General features: G+C 40.8%; 1 protein-coding gene across 2 annotated transcripts in view; it reads left to right on the forward strand.

Annotated features, from left to right (window-relative positions):
• The first annotated feature begins 8,464 nt into the window (after positions 1-8,464).
• Positions 8,465-25,008, forward strand: part of LOC115135719 (vascular endothelial zinc finger 1-like) — a 37,719-nt gene continuing 21,175 nt past the window's right edge. For both annotated transcript variants that reach the window (XM_029670728.2, XM_029670729.2), the window contains exon 1: positions 8,465-8,568. In XM_029670728.2, coding sequence (XP_029526588.1) covers positions 8,536-8,568 — 33 coding nt within the window. In that variant the 5' untranslated portion in view covers positions 8,465-8,535. The remainder of the gene's footprint in view (positions 8,569-25,008) is intronic.

Below are 25,008 nucleotides of genomic sequence, written 5' to 3' on the forward strand. Positions count from 1 at the left end.
GCAGAGATGGTTGTCCTTCTGGAAGGTTCTCCACAGAGGAACTCTGGAGCTCTGTCAGAGTGACCATCAGGTTTTTGGTCAAATCCTTGACCAAGAACCTTTACCACGATTGCTTAGTTTGGTCGGGTGACCAGCTCTAGGAAGAGTCTTGGTGGTTCCAAACATCGACCATTTAACAATGATCAATGGAAACATTATGCACGTGAGCACATTTCGAGTCTCATAGCAAAGGGTCTGAATACTTATTTAAATAAGGTATTTCTATTTCTGTTTGTATACATTTGTAAAAATGTCTAAACATCTGTTTTTGCTTGTTCTTGAAGAGAGGTGCATTCCATATGGTTTAGTCTGACGGTAAGAAGCACGCTCTCTCCTCTCACCTGTGATAACACTTCCTGGTCACCTGTAGACCTGTGACCAATGACCTATAACCAACATAGAGATGGAAAGAGGTCTCAACTTTGTATCTGTGCCATTATGGCGACTGTGACAGCATGGGAAGCGCCATTGGAGCTCTCTCCAGGGTCTTCACTAGTTACCACAGACACAAATTCATAATTATTAAACCCCACATCTTTCTAAAATGTACTTTTTAAAATCTGATTTTAAACCAAACCCTAGCCTTAACCGTAACCACACAGCTAATCTTATGCCTAACCCCAACCTTAAATTAAGACCAAAAAGCTCATTTTAGTCTTTATTCATTTTTACGATAGACTTTGTGGCTTTGGTAACGAGTGACAACCATGTTAAAGTAGTCCGATTCTTCTTCGTTTGTGTTTGAAAGAAGTTTAAAGCTAATATTGGTGATGTACCGCCACCTGCAGTGCTGGAGTCCTGAACCAGATCGATCATACGTGTCATTAATTTATTGTGGCCACTAGATGGCAGTGATATAGCTTAAAGCCATTTACAAATCATAGCAAGACATTGCTCTGATCATTGTCTGATTGCTCCCAACTAATTACTGTATATATGAATGGACAACGCCATTGACACCATTCATTCCTATATGAAGACTCAATTAATTTATCCTTAACTTCTTCTTTATGAGATTTTTAAATAATCAGTTCAAAGACATACATCTGGAGTATTAGAAACTATTATTAGTACCATGATTGTCTTCAAGAACGGCTTTATCTCTTGAGAGGGGGCAGTCATTCTCCCCTGCTCCCAACCCATTGTAATCCCCACCCAGTTGACTACTGTGCTGCATGGCTATGTCCATGCAAAAATGGGTTATATCCAAGTTGATATCTCTATGCATATAAACCCCCTCCCTGACACCCAAAAGTGCTCATTACATTTTGAATGCTTAGCAGGACAGAAAATGGTCCAAATCACACACTTATCAAGAGAACATTCCTGGTCATCCCTACTGCCTCTGATCTGGCGGACTCACAAAGTGTTGGAGAGTGACCGTGGCAATCTGTACATTTAAAAAACAAGAGAATTGTACCATCTCATTTGCTTAATATAAGGAATTTTTCATTATTCATACTTTTACTTTTGATACTTAAGTATATTTTAGCAACTACATTTTGATACTTAAGTATATTTAAAAACAAATACTTTTAGAAATTGACTCAAGTAGTATTTTACTGGGTGCCTTTCACTTTTACTTGAGTCATTTTCTATTGAGGTATCTTTCCTTTAACTCAAGTATGATAATTGAGTACTTTTTCCTCCACTGCTATTTTATACATATAAATTGGATGACATATTCAGCAAATTACCAGCAGAGGGAGGTCCCTTTGAATCCATTTGCCCATTCACTGTGTTGGTGGTGCTCAAAACATGTATAACTTCAGAAGTAGCAGAGAGCCCCACACTGGAAATGTAATGTACTTGTAGAGTATATTGGACTCATCATTGTAGTGTCTTAAAGAAGGCCTGGGTAAGACCAAAATATTTTAAATTCCCCAACTTTATTCAATTATTTCTCAATAACACTTTTGGATACAGACTTCAAAGGTACAGTTGAAGTCAGAAGTTACATAAACATAGGATGGAGTCATTAAAGTGTTTTTCAAGCACTCCACACATTTCTTGTTAACAAACTATAGTTTGGCAAGTCAGTTAGGACATCTACTTTGTGCATGACACAAGTAATCTTTCCAACAATTGTTTACAGAGAGATTATTTCACTGTATCACAATTCCAGTGGGTCAGAAGTTTACATACACTAAGTTGACTGTGCCTTTAAACAGCTTGGAAAGATCCAGAAAATGATGTCATGGCTTTAGAAGCTTCTGATAGGCTATTTGACATAATTTGAGTCCATTGGAGGTGTACCTGTGGATGTATTTCAAGGCCTACCTTCAAACTCAGTGCCTCTTTGCTCAACATCATGGGAAAATCTAAATAAATCAGCCAAGACCTCAGAAAAAAAATTGTAGACCTCCATAAGTCTGGTTCATCCTTGGGAGCAATTTCCAAATGCCTGAAGGTACCACGTTCATCTGTACAAACAATAGTATGCAAGTATAAACACCATGGGACCACACAGCTGTCATACCGCTCAGGAAGGAGATGCGTTCTGTCTCCTAGAGATTAACATACTTTGGTGCAAAAAGTGCAAATCAATCCCAGAACAACAGCAAAGGACCTTGTGAAGATGCTGGAGGAAACCAGTACAAAAGTATCTATATCCACAGTAAAACAGTCCTATATCGACATAACCTGAAAGGCCGCTCAGCATGGAAGAAGCCACTGCTCCAAAACCGCCATAAAAAAGCCAGACTACGGTTTGCAACTGCACATGGGGACAAATATCGTACTTTTTGGAGAAATGTCCTCTGGTCTGATGAAACAAAAATAGAACTGTTTGGCCATAATGTCCATTGGGGGGAAAAGGGGGACGCTTTCAAGCCGAAGAACACCATCCCAACCACAGGGTTGGCAGCATCATGTTGTGGGGGTGTTTTGCTGCAGGAGGGACTGGTGCCCTTCACAAAATAGATGGCATCGTGAGGAAGGACAATGATGTGGATATATTGAAGCAACATCTCAAGACATCAGTCAGGAAGTTAAAGCTTGGTCGCAAATGGGTCTTCCAAATGGACAATGACCCCAAGCAGACTACCAAAGTTGTTGCAAAATGGCTGAAGGACAACAAAGTCAAGGTATTGGAGTGGCCATCACAAAGCCCTGACCTCAATCCTATAGAATATATGTGGGCAGAACTGAAAAAGTGTGTGCAAGCAAGGAGGCCTACAAACCTACAAACCAGTTACGCCAGCTCTGTCAGGAGGAATAGGCCAAACTTATTGTGGGAATCTTGTGGAAGGCTACCCGAAATGTTTGACCCAAGTTAAACAATTGAAAGGCAATGCTACCAAATACCATTTGAGTGTATGTAAACTTCTGACCCACTGGGAATGTGATGAAAGAAATAAAAGCTGAAATAAATAATTTTCTCTACTATTATTCTGACATTTCACATTCTTAAAACAAAGTGGTGATCCTAACTGACCTAAAATGGGGATTGTTTACTAGGATTAAATGTCATGAATTGTGAAAAACTGAGTTTAAATGTATTTGGCTAAGGTGTATGTAAACTTCCGACTTCAACTGTATGCCAAACGTCATACCCCAAAGAACCTTTCTATTGATTTAATTTCAGGAAGCTTCAAAACATTATAACACAACGTGCACAAACTGGTTGAATCAACCAAGTCTCGACGTAATTTGCCAATGTATTCTGAATTCGAATCTACATTGAAAATACATTTTGATTTGAAAAAAGTCATCAAAAAGTAATCAACTGTTGTTTTGAGCATGACATTTCAACCACAGGATTATGTCATCATGGTAACTACATTTCAACATAGACAAACCCTGTGTAAAATATGAATTTGTACCTTTAAAACAACAGCAGATTTTCAAAGTTACTGTATAAACACTATCAGAAAACAAAAAACAATTGGCTGGGCATCATCTCCTATTGGAGAACATATCTATGTAAAGCTACCTTTTGGTCTTTCATCCAGGTACTATAGCTGCTCTTAGCAACGTGGGTGTATTTACATACTCTAGTGTTGCTTTCAATTGTTTGGGTTACACAAAAACAGTCCACGGGAAGGCAGAAGTTAAATACTATTCTATTTCTACCTGGTGGGCAGGTCATTTGGTTGTTATTGCAGGGGGATTTGAGACCAAAAATAATCGTATTATTAAACAGACTTGTGGGGGAAATGTATTTTGACATGAGGTAAGCAGAGATGAAGTGGGTTAATTTAAATTGATTAAAAATTAAAAGCTGAAATGTCTTGAATCAATAAGTATTCAACCCCTTTCATGGCAAGTTCAGGAGTAAAACTTTGCTTATCAAGTCACATAATAAGTTGCATGGGCTCACACTGTTTAACATGATTTTTGAATGACTACCTCATCTCTGTATCCCACGCATACAATTATCTGTAAGGTCCTTCAATCGAGCAGTGAATTTCAAACACAGATTCAACCACGAAGACCAGGGAAGTTTTCCAATGCTTTGCAAAGAAGGGCACCTATAGGTATAAAAGATCTGACATTGAACATCCCTTTGAGCATGGTGAAGTTATTAATTACATGTTGGATAGTGTATCAATACACTCAGTCACTACAAAGATACAAGCATCCTTCCTTGCAGACAAGCTAAATGACTTCTATGCGCACTTTGAGGCAAGCAACACTGAAGCATGCATGAGAGCACCAGCTGTTCCGGACAACTGTGTGATCACACTCTCCGTAGCCGATGTGAGTAAGACCTTTAAACAGGTCAACATTCACAAGGCCGTGGGGCCAGACGGATTACCAGAATGTGTACTCAGAGCATGCGCTGACCAACTGGCAAGAGTTTTCATTGACATTTTTAAACTGTCCCTGACCGACTCTGTAATACCTACATGTTTCAAGCAGACCACCATAGTCCCATTGACCAAGAACCCTAAGGTAACCTAAGGTAACTCTAGACCCACCCTAATTTGCATAACAACAGATCCATAGATGACGCCATCTCTATTGCATGATCACACCTGGACAAAAGGAACACCTACGTGAGAATGCTATTCATTGACTACAGCTCAGCGTTCAACACCATAGTGCCCTCAAAGCTCATCACTAAGCTAAGGACCCTGAGACTAAACACCTCCCTCTGCAACTGGATCCTGGACTTCCTGATGGGCCGTCCCCAGGTGGTAAGGGTAGGCAAAAACACATCTGCCACGCTGATCCTCAACAAAGGGGCCCCTCAGGGGTGTGTGCTTAGTCCCCTCCTGTGTTCCCTGTTCACACACTACTACGAAGCCAACCACGACTTTAACACCATCATTAAGTTTGCTGACAACACAATGGTGGTAGGTCTGATCACCGACAACAATGAGATAGCCGATAGGGAGGAGGTCCGAGACCTGGCGGTGTGGTGCCAGTGTAACGGATGTGAAACGGCTAGCTTAGTTAACGGTGGTAAGCGCTAAATAGCGTTTCAATCGGTGACGTCAGTTGCTCTGAGACCTTGAAGTAGTAGTTCCCCATGCTCTGCAAGGGCCGCTGCTTTTGTGGAGCGATGAGTAACGATGCTTCGTGGGTGACTGTTGTTGATGTGGTTCGCGCCCGGGTATGGGCGAGGGGACGGTCTAAAGTTATACTGTTACACCAGGACAACAACCTCTCCTTCAATGTGATCAAGACAAATGATCTGATCGTGGACAACAGGAAAAGGAGGGGCGAGCACGCCCCCATTCACATCGACGGGGCTGTAGTGGAGCAGGTCGAGAGCTTCAAGCTCATTAGTGTCCACATCACCAACAAATTACCATGGTCCAAACACACCAACATAGTCATGAAGAGGGCAAGAGAACCTATTTCCCCTCAGGAGACTGAAAAGATTTGGCATGGGTCCTCAGATCCTCAAAAAGTTCTACAGCTGCACCATCGAGAGCATCCTGGCTGGTTGCATCATCGCCTGGTATGGCAACTGCTCAGCATCCAACCGCACGGCGCTACAGAGGGTAGTGTGTACGGCCCAGTACATCACTCGGGCCAAGCTTCCTGCCATCCAGGACCTCTATACCAGGCGGTGTCAAAGACTCCAGTCACCCTAGTCATAGACTTATCTCTGCTACCGCACGGCCAACGGTACCAGAGCGCCAAGTCAAGGTCCAAAAGGCTCCTTTAACAACTTTTACCCCCAAGCCATAAGACTGCTGAACAGTTAATCAAATGGCTACTTGGACTATTTTCCATTGACCCCACCTATTTTTTTACGCTGCTGCTACTCAGTTTATTATCTATGCATAGTCACTTTACCCCTACCTGCATGTACATATTACCTCAATTTCCTCGACTAACCTGTACCCTCGTACATTGACTCGATACCGGTACCCCCTGTATATAGTCTCGTTATTGTTATTTTATTGCGTTACCTTTATTTTTTACTTTAGTTTATTTAGTTCATATTTCCTTAACTCTTATTTTTCTTAAAACTACATGTTTGGTTAAGGGCTTGTAAGTAAGCATTTCACGGTAAGTCTACACTTGTTGTATTCGGCACAAAATAACATTTCATTTAATTTGAATAACCATTGAGCACAAATGTATTGCTCTGACAATGTTTAACGTCAGATTAGTTAACAAGTCTGTACTGAAAACAGAAATTAACTATTATTTCTGGAACATAACCTCCAGGCAGGGATGTATTCTAGTAGGCCATCTAATTGTGGAAGAGTCACTGCTCGGGCAGCTCCAACATTAGGCTATAGGCTATAACTGGAGGTATTTCACAGCTGGTACTTACAGGGCATAGGTGGAGAGAAAGAAAAAACTCCTGAGGCTAACCTATATGAAATGAATACTTGGGGTAGCCTTTTAAAATACTCTAGGGGAGATTGGGTCATATAGGAGAAGGTCATTGTTGCTATTCTCTAGATCATTGCCATGCTACCCTGCTGCCAACATACTTGGGATCAATGAGTGAATGAGGGCTCCATAGGGGAGAGGTGTTTAGCGTGAGTTATACGGATGCAGAAGCCAGTGTCACAAAGCCTTACGATCAGGAAGAAGGCAGCCAGTGACACACACATCTCTTACATTTTATTTTATGTCATTTTAACTCAGTTGCTGGAGAGGAAGGAAACTGCTCAGGGATTTCACCATGAGGCCCACTGTGACATTAAAACAGTTACAGAGTTTAATGGCTGTGATAGGAGAAAACTGAGGCTGGATCAACAACATAGTTATTACTCCACAATACTAACCTAATTGACAGAGTGAAAAGAAGGAAGCCTGTACAAAACATGCATCCTGTTTGCAACAAGGCACTAAAGTAATGCTACAACAAATGTGTCAAAGCAATTAACGTTTTGTCCTGAATACAAAGTGTTATGTTTTGGGCAAATCCAATACAACATATTACTGAGGACAACTCTCCATATTTTCAAGCATAGTGGTGGCTGCATCATATTATGGGTATGCTTGTAATCGTTCGGGATTGGGGAGATTTTCAGGATAAAAAAAAATACAAAATGGAACTAAGCACAGGCAAAATCCTAGAAAAAACCCTGTTTCAGTCTGCTATCCACCAGACACTGGGAGATGAATTCACCTTTCAGCAGGACAATAATCTAAAACACAAGGCCAAATTTACACTGGAGTTGCTTGCCAAGAGGACAGTGAATGTTCCTGAGTGGCCGAGTTACAGTTTTGACTTAAATCTGCTTGAACAACTAAGGAAAGACCTGAAAATGATTGTCTAGCAATTATCAACAAACAATTTGACAGAGGTTGGGCCAGGTTACTGGATCGAATCCAGGAGCTGAGGAGGTAAACATCTGTCGTTCTGCCCATTGTTCCCCTGTAGGCCGTCATTGTAAATAAGAATTTGTTCTTAACTGACTTGCCTGGTTAAAAAAATGTTTAAAGTGTTTTTATCAAAAGCAATTACTTGTGCATGTGAGAACATAGAATCATACTCATTGCATGCTTAATATGGCCTAGGCTACGTCACTTTTGTTTTGAGCCGACTTCGCCATGGACTTTGAACGGGGCACCTGGCTCATGCCCGGGAGGTAGCCCGGTTCAAAAAACTAACGCAACCCGTAGTCTGACGACTCCCGCTTAAATTATTCCGCTGCTTTGCCGTTCGCTACATACTTTCATTGCCGAGAATAAACTAACGTCCGTCGATGTAGCGTAGTGTTTTGCCGGAGCAAGGTGTTTGTGTAACCAGGCAAGGTAGCCCGTACCAGTTAGTCGAATACCCTCACTGATCAACTCTACCATTTATTTAATGCCCCCTCACGTAGTTATATATTGTATTTAATATATGTTGGATATTCATTCTATATAATTACTATTTATGTGAATCATTTGTTGTGCTAAAAATAAGTGATACACTTTGATATGACAACTACAGTACTACCCCCCCCCCCCCAAAAAAAAATGCTTTAGAAGTGGAACAGTCCAAGGGTTACAGGAAGTTGTAGCAGCTGCCATGTTTGGCTGCTTTGTTCAGGTTTCTTGAAGGTTTCCTGCAGATTTTTTTAAAGTGTTGCAATGGAACCGAGCTGGAGTACATTTCTATTTCAAGTAAGTACCTTTTGATACCCGAAAAGTACGACAATTGACGGAATAACTAGCAAACTCAAGACATTTATGGTTTGACCTTTTTGAAATGTATAATTTTAAGTAAAGCTACCCAAGCAAAACAATGGTAAATAACATCCAGGCTTCCAGCTGTGAGGTAGCTAGGGCATGACGCTAAGATAAATCAGTTATTTTCGCTTTCATTTTTTTGTATTACTATGGTGGTAAATATTTTTTTTAACTTGATGATCTAAATAACTTAATTATTATTTAAGTTAGCTTGTTAGATCAACGCCGGCAAACACCAGGGATCACTCGCAGGCTCCAAGAACGCCACCGTTACGAGCCAGCCAATCTGAGTCTCTTGTTTTTTGTTGTTGCCCCGAACCATTGATGCGTTTTTTTGCTGTTTGATGGTGGGAATTTACTTCATAAACAACGTCTCCATATAGCTAAAATATTCCTCCAGAGATCACTCGTAAACGAAAAATACTTTACCGATTGACTTTTACTTCCTTACTATTTCGCTAGTCAGCGTTGAACTTTTCCCTTAACACCTCAAGTCGAAATAGCCAACTAGTTAACTAGCTTAGCTAGCTAAACATTGTGACTGCGGGTAGAGAGAGAATTCAAACTATGCACGCATGAAAGCAGTGTTGTTGCCCCATTTATTTCAGTGTGCGACATCCTGATTCAGTGATGGAGATTTCAATCTATAACGTCACTGTATACATATCTCCGATATAGCTAGACGAACTAACGTTAGAAGTTAAACTAAATTGTTCAACATGGGTAACTGGTCACATTTGTCTATTTTTGTCTTTTGCCTGCGTTCAAGCAAATTACGTCTCTTACCAGTTTCCATTACTAGTCTACATCATGCTCGCTGCACCAACTTGTATCGTATTTGGTTTATCATAAAATAGGACATATTCTTTTTAATGTGCATTCAGTCAAATGTTGTCCCCAGTTTACTTTATACAGCTACTGCGTGTTTTGGCAAGAAGCTATAAACACAGGCATAGCCTACAACTGTGGCAGTGAGGGGGTAAAAAAAATCGATAGATACATCGGAATATTATTTTTTAAGGATAGTCAAAACTATTGGATATTTCGTAATATTGTTGCACTAGTTTGCTGTGCCTGCACCAAAATGCCAGAATTTTTCCTTAAACTTTTTCTCTATCTTCTATTTTAAATAGGGAGCAAATGTGTTTTCATCACTTATTTTGGTGACTGATAAACGTTTTCTAATGGCTCTCTTGTCCCTCTGCAATATGTTTGGAACATGGAATTGCAATACATTCACTGTCAAATCATGATACATATCGTATAGGCACTGAAGTATTGTGATATCGTTTCGTGAGGTCAGTGGCACGTAGCAGCCCTAATATGTGGTGGAATGATTAGATTTTGATTAGTGCTTGTTTTTCAACAAATTAAGGTCAAGGAAACATCATAGCCTCGGATGTTATACATTAGCTGACTTCTTGTGTTTTGTCTATTGGATCCTTAAGGAGAGTTGTGGCAATCTCCACAACAACAAAACTATTCAACCCATTAGGCCTACACAGATATGGGCCTACAATGTGGCATTTCAAGTAATGCTGTTCAAACTGCTTTCAACCTGAATATAACATTCCAGATGGCTGATATACAGTTGAAGTCGGAAGTTTACATACACTTAGGTTGGAGTCATTTAAAACTCGCATTTCAACCACTCTGCACATTTCTTGTTAACAAACTATAGTTTTGGCAAGTCTGTTAGGATATCTACTTTGTGCATGACACAAGTCATTTTCAATTGTTTACAATTGTTTCACTTATAATTCACTGTATCACAATTCCAGTGGGTCAGAAGTTTACATACACTAAGTTGACTGTGCCTTTAAACAGCTTGCAAAATTCCAGAAAATGATGTCATGGCTTTAGAAGCTTCTGATAGGCTCATTAACACAATTTGAGTCAATTGGAGGTGTACCTGTGGATGTATTTCAAGGCCTATCTTCAAACTTGGTGCCTCTTTGCTTGACATCATGGGAAAATCAAAAGAAATCAGCCAAGACCCCAGATATTTTTTTGTAGACCTCCACAAGTCTGGTTCATCCTTGGGAACAATTTCCAAATGCCTGAAGGTACCCCGTTCATCTGTACAAACAACAGTACGCAAGTATAAACACCATGGGACCACGCAGCCGTCATACCGCTCAGGAAGGAGACATGTTCTGTCTCCTAGAGATGAATGTACTTTGGTGCAAAAAGTGCAAATCAATCCCAGGACAACAGCAAAGGACCGTGTGAAGATGCTGGAGGAAACCAGTACAAAAGTATCTATCCACAGTAAAACGAGTCCTATATCGACATAACCTGAAAGGCCGCTCAGCATGGAAGAAGCCACTGCTCCAAAATCGCTATAAAAAAGCCAGACTACGGTTTGCAACTGCATATGGGGACAAAGATTTGTACTTTTTGGAGAAATGTCCTCTGGTTTGATGAAACAGAAACAGAACTGTTTGGCCATAATGACCATTGTTATGTTTGGAGGAAAAATGGGGAGGCTTGCAAGCCGAAGAACACCATCCCAACCGTGAAGCACGGGGGGAGCATCATGTTGTGGGGGGGGCTTTGCTGCAGGAGAAACTGGTGCACTTCACAAAATAGATGGCATCATGTGGAAGGACAATTATGTGGATATATTGAAGCAGCATCTCAAGACCTCAATCAGGAAGTTAAAGCTTGGTGGCAACTTGGTCTTCCAAATGGACAATGACCCCAAGCATACTTCCAAAGATGTGGAAAAATGGCTAAGGACAACAAAGTCAAGGTATTGGAGTGACCATCACAAAGCCCTGACCTCAATCCTATAGAACATTTGTGGGCAGAACTGAAAAGTCTGTGTGAGCAAGGAGGCCTATGAACCGGAGTCAGTTACTCCAGCTCTGTCAGGAGGAATGGGCCAAAATTCGCCCAACTTATTGTGGGAAGCTTGTGGAAGGCTACCTGAAAAGTTTGACCCAAGTTAAACAATTTAAAGGCAATGCTACCAAATACTAATTGAGTGTATTTAAACTTCTGACCCACTGGGAATGTGATGAAAGAAATAAAAGCTGAAATAAATCATTCTCTTCTATTATTCTGAAATTTCACATTCTAAAAATAAAGTGGGGATCCTAACTGAACTAAAACTGGGAATTTTTACGAGGATTAAATGTCAGGAATTGTGAAACAGAGTTCAAATGTATTTGGCTAAGGTGTATGTAAACTTCCGACTTGAACTGTATGTCCTCGTTATGGTATCACACATTTTATACTTTCGATTATAAACATTCCTTGCAGTTGATCTCCCCCAGTGGCAAATGGCTCCACCTTGAAAAATACATTATTTTGAATGGGAGCTCAGGTTATTGGAGTGATTCAAATATTTACTCTCTGGGCAAGATCTTAGCCCTGTTTCTGCTTTGAAGTTATTACTGTAATTGTCCCAGCTAACTTCTATTTCCAACGTTCGGACATGTGTAGCTGTTGCTTGCTAATTGTAATGGGCCCAGAGCCTGTCGAGGCTAAGTGGCAGTTTGTCTTCAAATACTGAGTACAGTGCAGCCATTTTGCTGAGGGTGGGATGGTGTTTGTGTGATGTGATTATGCTAATGTCAACAGTCATTGATCATTAGGTGTTAGGAAGTGACACATGGGATGAAAGTTAATGCAGCACTTTTGCTGATTTCTCGAACACAACTGCTAGTGGTCATGAATCATTGTGTCGTGTGTCATTTTCACATTCAGTGAGATTAAAGGACTTTTTCCTCATCTTGTGTACAGTGCAGCAAACCAAAATACTGTCTGCTTAGCGAGACATATGATTACTATGTCAGTTGTCTTTTATGTTTAATCGATTCATAAGCATTCTGATGCACATGCAATAACTCTGTAGGCGACCAATCACATTTAATTTGATCCTATTCCTACCAGATTCTTTCGCCCATATGGAGCAGCACTGTTTATTGTGTTGTCTGAGTGAGCGTTGTCTTTAATGCTATCTCATCAGACTTTGAACCACCGTTTAGTCAAACGGTAGCAGCTGGGGGCCAGTGGGTTCAACTCTCCATCACTACACAAGAGCAGATGGGAAAAATCTTTTAATTTTGATTTCCCATTTTATGATTAAAGTGGTGCTTGACAAAGGTCAGGTTAATGTGCTCTCTGAGAGAGCTAAAGTACTATAATCCTTTATTACTCACCTGCAACGGCACAAAATACAAGATTTGTTTGTGTCACTGTCTGCCTTGTTCCTGACAGAAAGGCTTTGTGACACTGGCTTCTGCATCTGCATGACTCACACTAAACACCTCTCCCCTCTGGAGCCCTCATTCACTCATTGATCCCAAGTATGTTGGCAGCAGGGTAGCATGGTAATGATCTAGAGAATAGCAACAATGACCTCAATCCCGAACGATTACAAGCATACCCATAATATGATGCAGCCACCACTATGCTTGAAAATATGGAGAGTTGTCCTCAGTAATATGTTGTATTGGATTTGCCCAAAACATAACACTTTGTATTCAGGACAAAACGTTAATTGCTTTGACACATTTGTTGTAGCATTACTTTAGTGCCTTGTTGCAAACAGGATGCATGTTTTGTACAGGCTTCCTTCTTTTCACTCTGTCAATTAGGTTAGTATTGTGGAGTAATAACTATGTTGTTGATCCAGCCTCAGTTTTCTCCTATCACAGCCATTAAACTCTGTAACTGTTTTAATGTCACAGTGGGCCTCATGGTGAAATCCCTGAGCAGTTTCCTTCCTCTCCAGCAACTGAGTTAAAATGACATAAAATAAAATGTAAGAGATGTGTGTGTCACTGGCTGCCTTCTTCCTGATCGTAAGGCTTTGTGACACTGGCTTCTGCATCCGTATAACTCACGCTAAACACCTCTCCCCTATGGAGCCCTCATTCACTCATTGATCCCAAGTATGTTGGCAGCAAGATAGCATGGCAATGATCTAGAGAATAGCAACAATGACCTTCTCCTATATGACCCAATCTCCCCTAGAGTATTTTAAAAGGCTACCCCAAGTATTCATTTCATATAGGTTAGCCTCAGGAGTTTTTTCTTTCTCTCCACCTATGCCCTGTAAGTACCAGCTGTGAAATACCTCCAGTTATAGCCTATAGCATAATGTTGGAGCTGCCCGAGCAGTGACTCTTCCACATTTAGATGGCCTACTAGAATACATCCCTGCCTGGAGGTTATGTTCCAGAAATAATCGTTTATTTCTGTTTTCAGTACAGACTTGTTAACTAATCTGACGTTAAACATTGTCAGAGCAATACATTTGTGCTCAATAGTTATTCAAATTTAAATTGTATTTGTCACATGCGCCAAATACAACAAGTGTAGACCTTACAGTGAAATTCTTACATACAAGCCCTTAACCAACAGGGCAGTTCAAGAAGAAGTAAGAAAATATTTTCCAACTAAAGTAAAAAATTAAGTAACTCAAGAATGAGGCTATATACATTGGGTACCGAGTCAATGTGTGGGGTTACAGGTTAGTTGAGGTAATTTGTACATGTAGGTAGTGGTGAAGTGAATATGCATAGATAATAGACAGCGAGTAGCAGGTTATTCATCAATGTTCTTCAAAATGTTTTGTTTGGTGACGTTTACTGACACCTGCCATTTTCAACTGGTGTACACTTCAGCTTAAGACATGTAGCTAGCTAGTTCCTTGTTTAGCTAGCTAGCTAGTTAAACAAGGAACCTAGCTAGATAGACAATGTGTAAGATCACACACACGTAACGTTAGCTAACGAGCCAGCCAGCTGATGTTAGCTAGTTAAACAACAATGAACATAGTGCCAAATCATGTCATTTAATACCCTGCATGAATCTGCTGGGATCTAACCAACCGGTTCTGGGATACAAATAATAATGTCATACCTGTAACGTTAGCTAGTGAGCCAGCCAGCTAATGTTAGCTAGCTAGCAGTACCCTTTAGCTTGAAATTAAATAACTTTCTGTCAAAATGTGTAATGTCTGAAAGTCTAGCGTTAACTACCTACCTTGTCCATCATGCATTGATGTATATGGGTGTGTCTCCCTGTCACGGATGCCATGCTACTGTTGCCCTTAGTTTGAAGATGTAATCTGGAGACAGGTGTTTTCTCCGTCTCTTCAGCTATCATACTCTAATTACACTGATTTCAAAACTCATCCTCCAGAAAGTGGAGAGCAACACTTATGCAGCTCCACTACACATTACATTAAAAAAAAAGCTGCATTCGACAGGATTACCAACAGACTGACGAGCTCAAATAGACAGAAGCCTTCTATATGGCATACCAATCTTCTCTCTGCATGTCTAGCCCACTCGTTATTTCAGCCAGTCATGGCTAGTGCGAAGGTTGCTGTCACTTTCTGTGGCTTAACCAACAAGGCTCGTAATTCAATTTATTTTATTTGTATTTACAGATGGCATACAAATTTGTTATTAAGGTGCATGAAAGTATGTTCCAGAGGGCATTTCTGCTAAAATACTAATTTACATTTTTTTATGGCTCTCCTATGAAGTCGTGACTTGCGACTTACTCCTACTTTCCTGAAACGGGTCACATGTATTGATTTCCTTATATTTATTAGGCATAGGCCCACCCACTTGGAAGCCAGGCCCAGCCAATCAGAATTTGTTTTTCCCCACAAAAGGGCTTTATTACAGACAGAAATACTCCTCAGTTTCATCAGCTGGCCTGGTGGCTGATCTCAGACGATCCCACAGGTGAGGAAGCCGGATGTGGAGGTCCTGGGCTGGCGTGGTTACACGCGGCCTGCGGTTGTGATGCTGGTTGGATGTTCTGCCAAAATCTTTAAAACAACATTGGAGGTGGCTTATGGTAGAGAAATTAACATTTAAAATCTCTGGCAACAGCTCTGGTGGACATTCCTGCATTCAGGATGCCAATTGCATGCTCCCTCAACTTGAGACATCTGTGGCGTTGTGTAACAAAACTGCACATATTAGTGGCCTTTTGTCCTCAGCACAAGGTGCACCTGTGTAATGATCATGCTCTTTAATCAGCTTCTTGATATCCCACACATTTCAGGTGGATGGATTATCTTCGCAATGGATAAATACTCACTAACAGGGATGTTAACAAATTTGTGCTCAACACAGAGATTTTACTTTCATTTAACTGTTTACATATATTAATGAGAATTAATAGATTTTAAAGTAGTTATTAACTATGTAATTAATATTATTTTCATGTTTCATGCCGAGAGAGACAGAGAGGATCTATTACATGAACTTGTGTTCATCTGTGATGGCTGAGAGTGATTTGGGTCACAGGTTTTGAGGGGTTAAAAAGGTCACATAGCTTGAGAGAGAGAGGATCTATTACATAAAGTTATCACAGATGCACACTATGTAAAACACATTATATTAATAATTCCCTAAAAATTGGATGTCATTGTCTCACAACTGTTGCAATACAAAACTTTGAAACATTGTTAAATATTTGTTACTTTGGTTTTGAATGAAATGTTATACATATTGAAAGAGAATGTGCAATATTACACACATTAAATCTCACACACACACAAACGTGGCTTCATCGTTGTTCACAGTTTATTATCGTAGTTTCTCACCATTTTTAATTATCGCTTATAATCATAGTTTGAACATAGTTGGCCATAGTTTCCAATCATAGTTTCCAATCATAGTTTCTAATCATAGTTGATAAATGTACTTTCTAATTGTATTTTCTAGTCTGAGAAGTTTTGGTACAAACAGTCAAAACTGTTCGCTGCTCTGGCCCCCCAATGGTGGAACAAACTCCCTCACGACGCCAGGACAGCGGAGTCAATCACCACCTTCCGGAGACACCTGAAACCCCACCTCTTTAAGGAATACCTAGGATAGGATAAAGTAATCCTTCTCACCCCCCCCCCCCCTTAAAAGACTTAGATGCACTATTGTAAAGTGGCTGTTCCACCGGATGTCATAAGGTGAAAGCACCAATTTGTAAGTCGCTCTGGATAAGAGCGTCTGCTAAATGACTTAAATGTAAAATGTAAATGTAAATTTTGAGCGAAATAAGCATTCTGTGCGTATGTATAACTTTTTATTTCAGCTCATGAAACATATGACCAACACTTTGCATGTTGCGATTTATATTTTTGTTCAGTATATTTGACATGGAATTAAAAGCCAGTCGCCAATCAGTACTGTTAGTCTTTTTCAGAATCCTTTATTCTCCCTGCCTTCCAGTTTGATGTTATTTATGTTGGAGTGACCTTAGTCTTCAGAGCACATTTGTATCAAAATGGTCAGAGCGGCATGAAAGCACAGCAGGCTGCAGGTCAAGGACCTCTGTCTTTGGGCCAGGCTGTCTGGATCAGTGGGTCGGAGACAGACAGACAGAAAGAGGGCTAGAAAATGATGACTAATCCTGGAAGGTATCGAGCGTGAGCAGGTGCGCAGACAATACGGGCCGGTGGGCACGGTGGCTTTCTTCCTGAGCTACCAGGTCCCCCTGGGTCTGAGAGCGCGACGGCTTGTCTGGGCTGAGGCTTGTCTGGGCTGAGTCGTGTGTCTGTGTGGAGAAATGCAGCCCCTGTCCCATGAATAGAGGAGCCAAATCAGAGAAGATGCACACACACAAAGACTTCCTGTTGGGCACTGGGTGCATCTTTCACAATAGGGCAGATGAAGTAAGGAGGAGAATGTGGGATTTGTTTTTAGTTTCTCATCTGTTCCCACTCCCCTCTTAGCTGGCCTTGTTGGCTGGATGGCTGAACGTGAAATGGAAGGGTAGGATATTTAACCTTGCCCTTTCGTGCTCTTTGCGGAAGAGAACATGGTTGTCTTAATTGCAGCATCCCCCCCCCGCCTTTTATTTCAGTTGGTCACTGTAAGACGGGTGGGTTTGTCAGACAGTTATGTTTCTTTTGATGAAACAACCGTGAATATAGTGTCAACGTATTTCCCCCAGCATCACCAATATCATAAATCTCTCAATAGAACAAGTGCGGGTTCCAAATGAACTGAACCTTGCTTGGATTATCAGACTACGCAAGACAAGTAGTAAGGTAGACCAAGGTAACTACAGGCCTGTATCTATTCTGGGAGTCCTTTCCAAAGTCCTGGAGCCTAAATTAATAAACGTTATGTAAATTTCACAGTTTCCATTTCTGAAGTCTGTGTATGTACAAAATATAGAGATTTATGAACTTGGCGCACGCCATACATACACATATTTCCCATTATAAATTTGACCGGTCTGTCATAAAACTGCGTGCATTAGCGAGTATTTTAAATCCACCATTCACCTTTTATGGTAACAATAACGGCCTTTATTTGCTGTATAATTTGGAACTGTTGTCATTAGGCCACGGCATGCAAAATACCATGTGTTGTTTAATATTTAGTTTTATCAATAGATTATTGGGTTTCAATGAGTATGTTTACATTGTCGTGGTAATTTCCTGTATTACTAAACATTGAGAGAGCAAACCACACACAAGTCAGTTATATTATAAAGTCCATCTTTAATTATGAGCTTCACCATAGCCCTTTTTGACTCTCAGATAAATTCAGTGTCTATAAATGAATTCTCAGTGCTTACAAAACAATTCTTAGTATCATTTATAGCCAAGACACACCCCTCTCAACTCGCATGACGAATAACAGATCTTAGGAACATTGCAAAGGGCCTTTTACTTGAAAGAGGAGTATCCCATCCAGATAGCATTAGCTATAAATTATCGTTCAGTTTGGTCTCTTTAGATGAGATTCTAAACTCGTTCTTGGTACCACTTAGGACCAAAACATTACCTCATCCAATGGCATATATCAATTGTCAATTCTAGATACTCCCATCTCAAATACAACCCTCCTGGACAAGCTCACGGAGAGGAGTGAGCCTCTAGGTCAAAATGAGGGGACATACAATAGTTACAGACACATTCCCATAAGAAGACAAGCCTCCATTCTGTCCTCCTCCCTTTCTTATATTCTTCATAGCATCACATGGTTTAGCAGATACATTGACATACGAAGACAAGCCTGACCTCTCCCCTCTGGGCCCCAAGTGACTAAGCCCGAGCTGAGAAGGGATAACTGCAACTGCCAACAGTATAGTCCAAAAGAAGACATTCTAATGACAAGAATAAGATAAAACATATTATTTATCTATGTTACCTAACTATTTCTGATTCAGCCACGACAACATGCACACTAATACTTTTCTGAGCAATCTTTCAAATTATTAGGACGTGTAATCGCCTTGGTTGGTGTTCCAGCTGTGTGTTTGATCTGCGTAAAGCCAAGAGTGTGCCAAGCTGTCAAGGCAAAGGGTGGCTACACTTTTTAAGAATCTCAAATCTCAAATATAGTTTTATTTAACACTTTAAAAAAAGAAGTTACTACATGATTCCATATGTGTTATTTCATAGTTTTATTCTACAATGTAGAAAATAGTAAAAATAAAGAAAAACCCTTGAATGAGTAGGTGTGTCCAAACTTTTGCATGGTACTGTATATTTTAAGAATATAATGGAATATAGAATTCAATTTTTGTTTCTCTTAGAATAAAAACCTTTTGAAACAGTTTTAGTAAGTTATAAGCTACGGTCCAGTTGCAGCTTTTTCTGACAAAGGCAAAAAAATCTTATTTTTTTTTGGATTGTGTGCGTGTGACAAAGGATGAGCAATTCTTATTAAACAAACACTCAAATAGGCAACGGAAGCAGGAACAGCATAGGGCTGAGTGACTCACTCATTCCTGGCTTTCGTTCAAAATAAGTTATTATAATGCGGAGTTAAAGACAAATTATTTCTGATTGTCGTTAGCATGCATTCTCTCCTCACTGCAGCTAATTTTGTTTTAAATTATGTAGATTATAATAAATGAATGAGTTGTGTTTTTTGCGAGGGCAAATCTGGTCTGTGATATTGATTTAGAAATGTAAAACATTAGAGTACTTAAAGCATCGAATACATTGCAAGTTTTCCTTTTTCGGGTTATTAGGCTACACTTTACGGTAGGACTGAACTCTGACTGATTGCAGCACCTATCTGTAGTATAAACTGTGTCACATGTTTTTTCTCACACCTAGCCAACGTATTAGACTGTCCTTTTGGAAGTTAATGGAGGTGTGAATGTTTGTCAGTCTCTCCCACCGCACGAGTCCTGCATCAGGCAACAACAAAAATTAGCTGGCAGGTGGTCCCGGAGTTGAGTAAATACAGTGGCGCAATTACACCTGAATGTGGACTGACGATTTTCGAAAATAGGATACTTGTGCCTTACAGCCCGTTACATAAACGAAGAGTGGATGTTCTACAGTGCCGCTCAAACTGCAGAAAACATAAGGCCAGCTATTGTGAAAGAATACTTGTGGTTCTGGTTGATTTTTCACTTCAGGAGCCCTACTGTCCACCTGGTAATTGTGTGGTTTCAAAGGATATAGCATCACCTTGAGATGGATGTGTGGTTTCAGAGAGAAGTCCGCTGCGAGCCTGCGACCAGGCACGGTGGATGACATCCTTTTCCTGCACAGCAATTTGAAGAAATCCAGTGATGAATGGACTGTTTTTGGAGTTGTTATAGTATATTTATTTGTCTAATGTTAGACTCTTTAAAGCAATTTGAGTTGTCAGTGTGCTGCATTGCATTGTGGAAATATATATTTTCTTAATTCATGGCAGGGTTTCTTTTTAGCCAAATGATGAAAAGACATGCAGACAATTTAATTAATGCAGGAAAAGAGAAATAATAGCCTACTGTCTGTAGTCGTAAAAACAATTATGCTAAATAAATTGATATTTTGTTGGGTAATGGATCGGCTCTCGGAACTCATTAAGAGATGGATTCGATCTTCAATATAATAATTTAGAAGGTTAAACCCATAGGTTTTAGGTTGTGTGGCGGAGAGTGATGCGGGCACTGGAGATGTTAGGTCTGGGCAGGCGGGGGTGTTTTTTTTGTCTAAAAAGTCTAAATAAAATCTTACAGAAAAATTTAAGGAAAAATGACAAGCTTGCAACACGCATCTGATTTATTAATTATGAATAGGATTTATTTGATTTTTGTTAACATTCATTGTAACCACAATGTCACAAATAATTGAACACATACACAAAAAATGGCAATTTTTTTCTTTTACCCCCTTTTCTCCCCAATTTCGATCTCGTCTCAACGCTGCAACTCCCCAACAGGCTCAGGAGGCGAAGGTCGAGTCATGCGTCCTTTGAAAAAATACATGGCCAGCAAAACCGCACATCTTCACAAAACATATTTCAACCCTGCAGGCGTGACACAACACATGCCTTACCTTTGTCAAGCTTCTTCTGTTGGCACTCCAATATGTCCCATAAACATCAGATATGGTCCATTTTGTTCGATTTAATTCCGTCGATATATATCCAAAATGTCCATTTATTTGGTGGGTTTATCCAGAAAAACACTGGTTCCAACTTGCGCAACGTGATTACAAAATATCTCAAAAGTTACCTGTAAACTTTGCCAAAACATTTCAAACTACTTCGTTTTGAACAGGGCTGCTACTTCATTACACAAAGGAAAAACCTCAACCAATTTCTAAAGACTGGTGACATCCATTGGAAGCGGTAGGAACTGCAAGAAGGTCCCTTAGAAATCTGGATTCCCAATGAAAATTCATTGAAAAGAGGGTGACCTCAAATAAATATCTGAATGTTTTTTCCTCTGGGTTTCGCCTGCCATATAAGTTATGCTATTCTCACAGACATGATACAAACAGTTTTAGAATCTTCAGAGTGTTTTCTATCCAAATATAATATGAATATCTTATCTTCTGTGGATGAGTAGCAGGCAGTTGAATTTGGGCATGGATTTCATCCGGACGTGAAAATACTGCCCCCTGTCACCAAGAAGTTAAGCAAAATGCATCGGGAGAGGAAGGCAATGTTGGTAGTTTCCGGTTTATCGTCCCAGCTCTATTACAGTACACAGTTGTTGCGCGGTATACTGGTACCTTGGTAATATCACGATACCGAAATGTCAAACGGATACCAACATTTTAGAATACCTTAGTACAGTTTCATATGATTCTGACATTTTCATCCCTACTGCTCTAAAGAACCTGCTGGTACCAGTTATAAAATGTTTTGTCAGTTTGTTTATAAATTCAGTTGAATTGAAGCAACAGCTACTAGTCTCTTGTATGCACAGGTACAATATCCACTTAACTTTTATACTCGCATCAGGTGTAGCAGCTGTAATCAGCCAGCCGCATCCCCTACCTGCCCTCTCACCTGCTTCCCCCCGTCCGCTCTTCATGTCTATTCCTCATCAGTTAAAAAAGTATATATATATTTTAGCTGGGATGTAGAACCAGGCGCCGGTGAGTCTTCTGTTGGTAGGTTTGTACATTGGAGCAGCCCGTAAAGCGAGCTATGTTGAGGTAGCATTGCATCACCTGTTGTAACCAAGAGCACAGACCATTCTGAGTAGACTGAGTTCATGCAGCCTCAGTGTCGGATAGGGAAAGTGGAGCACCGCTTCACGACAGCCATGCTTGCAGCTTTACAGTAAAGACAACGACTTCTCTAGTCTAAACGGTTAAAAACATATGACCCATATTACCACATTTTTTCTTTCTTTTGGGAGTAGTGCGCATTTTACACTGAACAAAAATATAAACGCAACATGCAACAATTTCAGATTTGACTGAGTTAGTTCATATAAGGAAATCAGTCAATTGAAATAAATAAATTGGTCCCTAATCTATGGATCTCACATGACTGGGCAGGGTTACAGCCATGGGTGGGCCTTGGAGGGCATAGGCCTACCCACTTGGGGAGCCAGACCCAGTCTGGTTGTCTGTGGTTGTGAGGCCAGTTGGATGTACTGCCAAGTTCTCTAAAACTATGTTGGAGGCAGCTTATGGTTGAGAAATGAACCTTCAATTATCTGGCGATAGCTCTGTTGGACAAACCTGCAGTCAGCATGCCAATTCTGTTTGGTGCTAACGTTTTAAGTTGGGACTAGTGTGTGTATGCATGTTTGAGAGAGACTCTGTGTTAACTGAAGCGTAAAGAAGGTTTCATGCCGTGTTTTCCTCTTACTGACACAATGACATGCATGTCATTATGCATGTACAGTGCATTCGAAAAGTATTCAGACCCCTTAACTTTTTCCACATTTTGTAACGTTACAGCCTTATCCTAAAATTGATTAAATTGTTTTTTTTTCTCATCAATTTACACACAATACCCCATAATGACAAAGCAAAACAGGTTTTTAGAAATGTTTGCAAATGTATTATACATTTTCCTTTAAATATCACATTTACATAAATATTCAGACCCTTTACTCTGTACTTTGTTGAAGCACCTTTGGCAGCGATTACAGCCTTGAGTCTTCTTGGGTATGACGCTACAAGCTTGGCACATCTGTATTTGGAGCTCTGTCAGGTTGGATGGGGAGCGTTGCTGCACAAATATTTTTTAGGTCTTTCCAGAGATGTTCGATCAGGTTCAAGTCCGGGCTCTGGCTTGGCCACTCAAGGACATTCTGAGACTTGTCCCGAAGCCACTCCTGCGTTGTCTTGGCTGTGTGCTTAGGGTCGTTGTCCTGTTGGAAGGTGAACCTTCACCCCAGTCTGAGAACCTGCTCCAGAGTGCTCAGGACTTCATCAAGGATCTCTGTACTTTTCTCCGTTCCTCTTTCCCTCGGTCCTTACTAGTCTCCCAGTCCCTGCCGCTGAAAAACATCCCCACAGCATGCTTCACCGTAGGCATGGTGCCAGGTTTCCTCCAGGCATGAGCTTGGCATACAGGCCAGAGTTCAATCTTCAAATCAAATTTATTTGTCACATACCAAATCTTGGTTTCATCAGACCAGAGAATATTGTTTGTCATGGTCTGAGTCCTTCAGGTGCCTTTAGGTTTACTTAAAGTAGGCGGTCATGTGCCTTTTTACTGAGGTGCTTCCGTCTGGCCACTCTACCATAAAGGCCTGATTGGTCGAGTGCTCCAGAGATGGCTGTCCTCCTTGAAGGTTCTCCCATCTCCACAGAGGAACTCTGGAGCTCTGTCAGAGTGACCATAGGGTTCTTGGTCACCTCCCGGACCAAGGACCTTCTCCCCGACTGCTCAGTTTTGCCAGGTGCCAGCTATAGGAAGAGTCTTGGTGGTTCCAAACTTCCTCCATTTATGAATGATGGAGGCCACCGTGTTCTCGGGGACCTTCAATATTGCAGAAATGTTTTAGTGCCATTCCCCAGATCTGTGCTTCAACACAATCCTGTCTCGGCGCTCTACGGACAATTCCTACAACACGGTCTACAGCACTGCATCTCAGTGCTAGAGGAGTCACTACAGTCCCTGGTTCGAATCCAGGCTGTGTCACATCTCTGATTGGGAGTCTCACAGTGTTGTCTGGGTTTGGCCAGGGTAGGCAGTCATTGTAAAAAATAATTTGTTCTTAACTGACTTGCCTAGTTACATTTACATTTACATTTAAGTCATTTAGCAGACGCTCAAGGTTTGCTATTTTAGTACTAAGTTCGCTGTCTATCTAGGTGGTTAGCTTCTTCCAAAATCAAGCATTCGCTTGGTAACAGTAGAGCATCCCCTTCTGGATCAAGAGCCGTGCTGTTTAATATTTGTGTGTGCAGCAGACTGTGAGTAGCAATTTTGAGTTACTTGTATGACTTTATAAGCTGGAATGTCGTCTGTTCTGAAAATAGTTTAGGTCAGACTGAAATGTTTGCTATGTGCTCATTAGCATTCTCAATGGGATTTTACATGTACTTGTTAGCATTATTAACCTTCGGATTACAGAGGCTGTGTGGTTAAAAAATAGTGTTCAGTGGCGGTATTACTGAATATCCTGGTATGACAATCTGGATACCGCCCAAGCCTACTGTTTAGTTCGCACTGAAGCTGAGGAGACAGGCAGACAGACTAGGTTTTCCAGCACTGCGTGTGATTTTATTTATTAATGTCAGTCGACGTGGGTAACTTCCAGCTTTGACGTCACTAACCTTTTCCCACAGCGGGGGACCTCGGCCTGCTGTGCAGTACAACCATGTGCTCTTATAACTGAACTGCCTGATTTTAGCAGCAGCAGCACATTAAGGCCCCTCCCCTCTCCACCAGCTCTTTTCTAATTGGGCTGCTTTGGGTGGTGGCTGGACGTGGCGGTTCTCTATTGGGGTGGCGGGTTTCCTCTGTGTGTTTGTTGCAATGTGACAGAGATTCACTGCTGTGGTTAGATGGGAGGCTTCCTGTGGCACTCACTCTTACCTGGTGTCTGTTCTCTGCTTCCTGAAGGGTGGCTAAGGAAACGTGCAGGTCAAGCCACAAGCCTCAAGCCTCATCTCCAAAGCCACGCAGTCACACCACTGAGAGGTTCTCGCTCCAACCCTAATCTAGAGCACCTGATTCTAAT

The sequence above is a fragment of the Oncorhynchus nerka genome, linkage group LG10 (assembly GCF_034236695.1).
Source record: "Oncorhynchus nerka isolate Pitt River linkage group LG10, Oner_Uvic_2.0, whole genome shotgun sequence".
NCBI lineage: Eukaryota > Metazoa > Chordata > Actinopteri > Salmoniformes > Salmonidae > Oncorhynchus > Oncorhynchus nerka.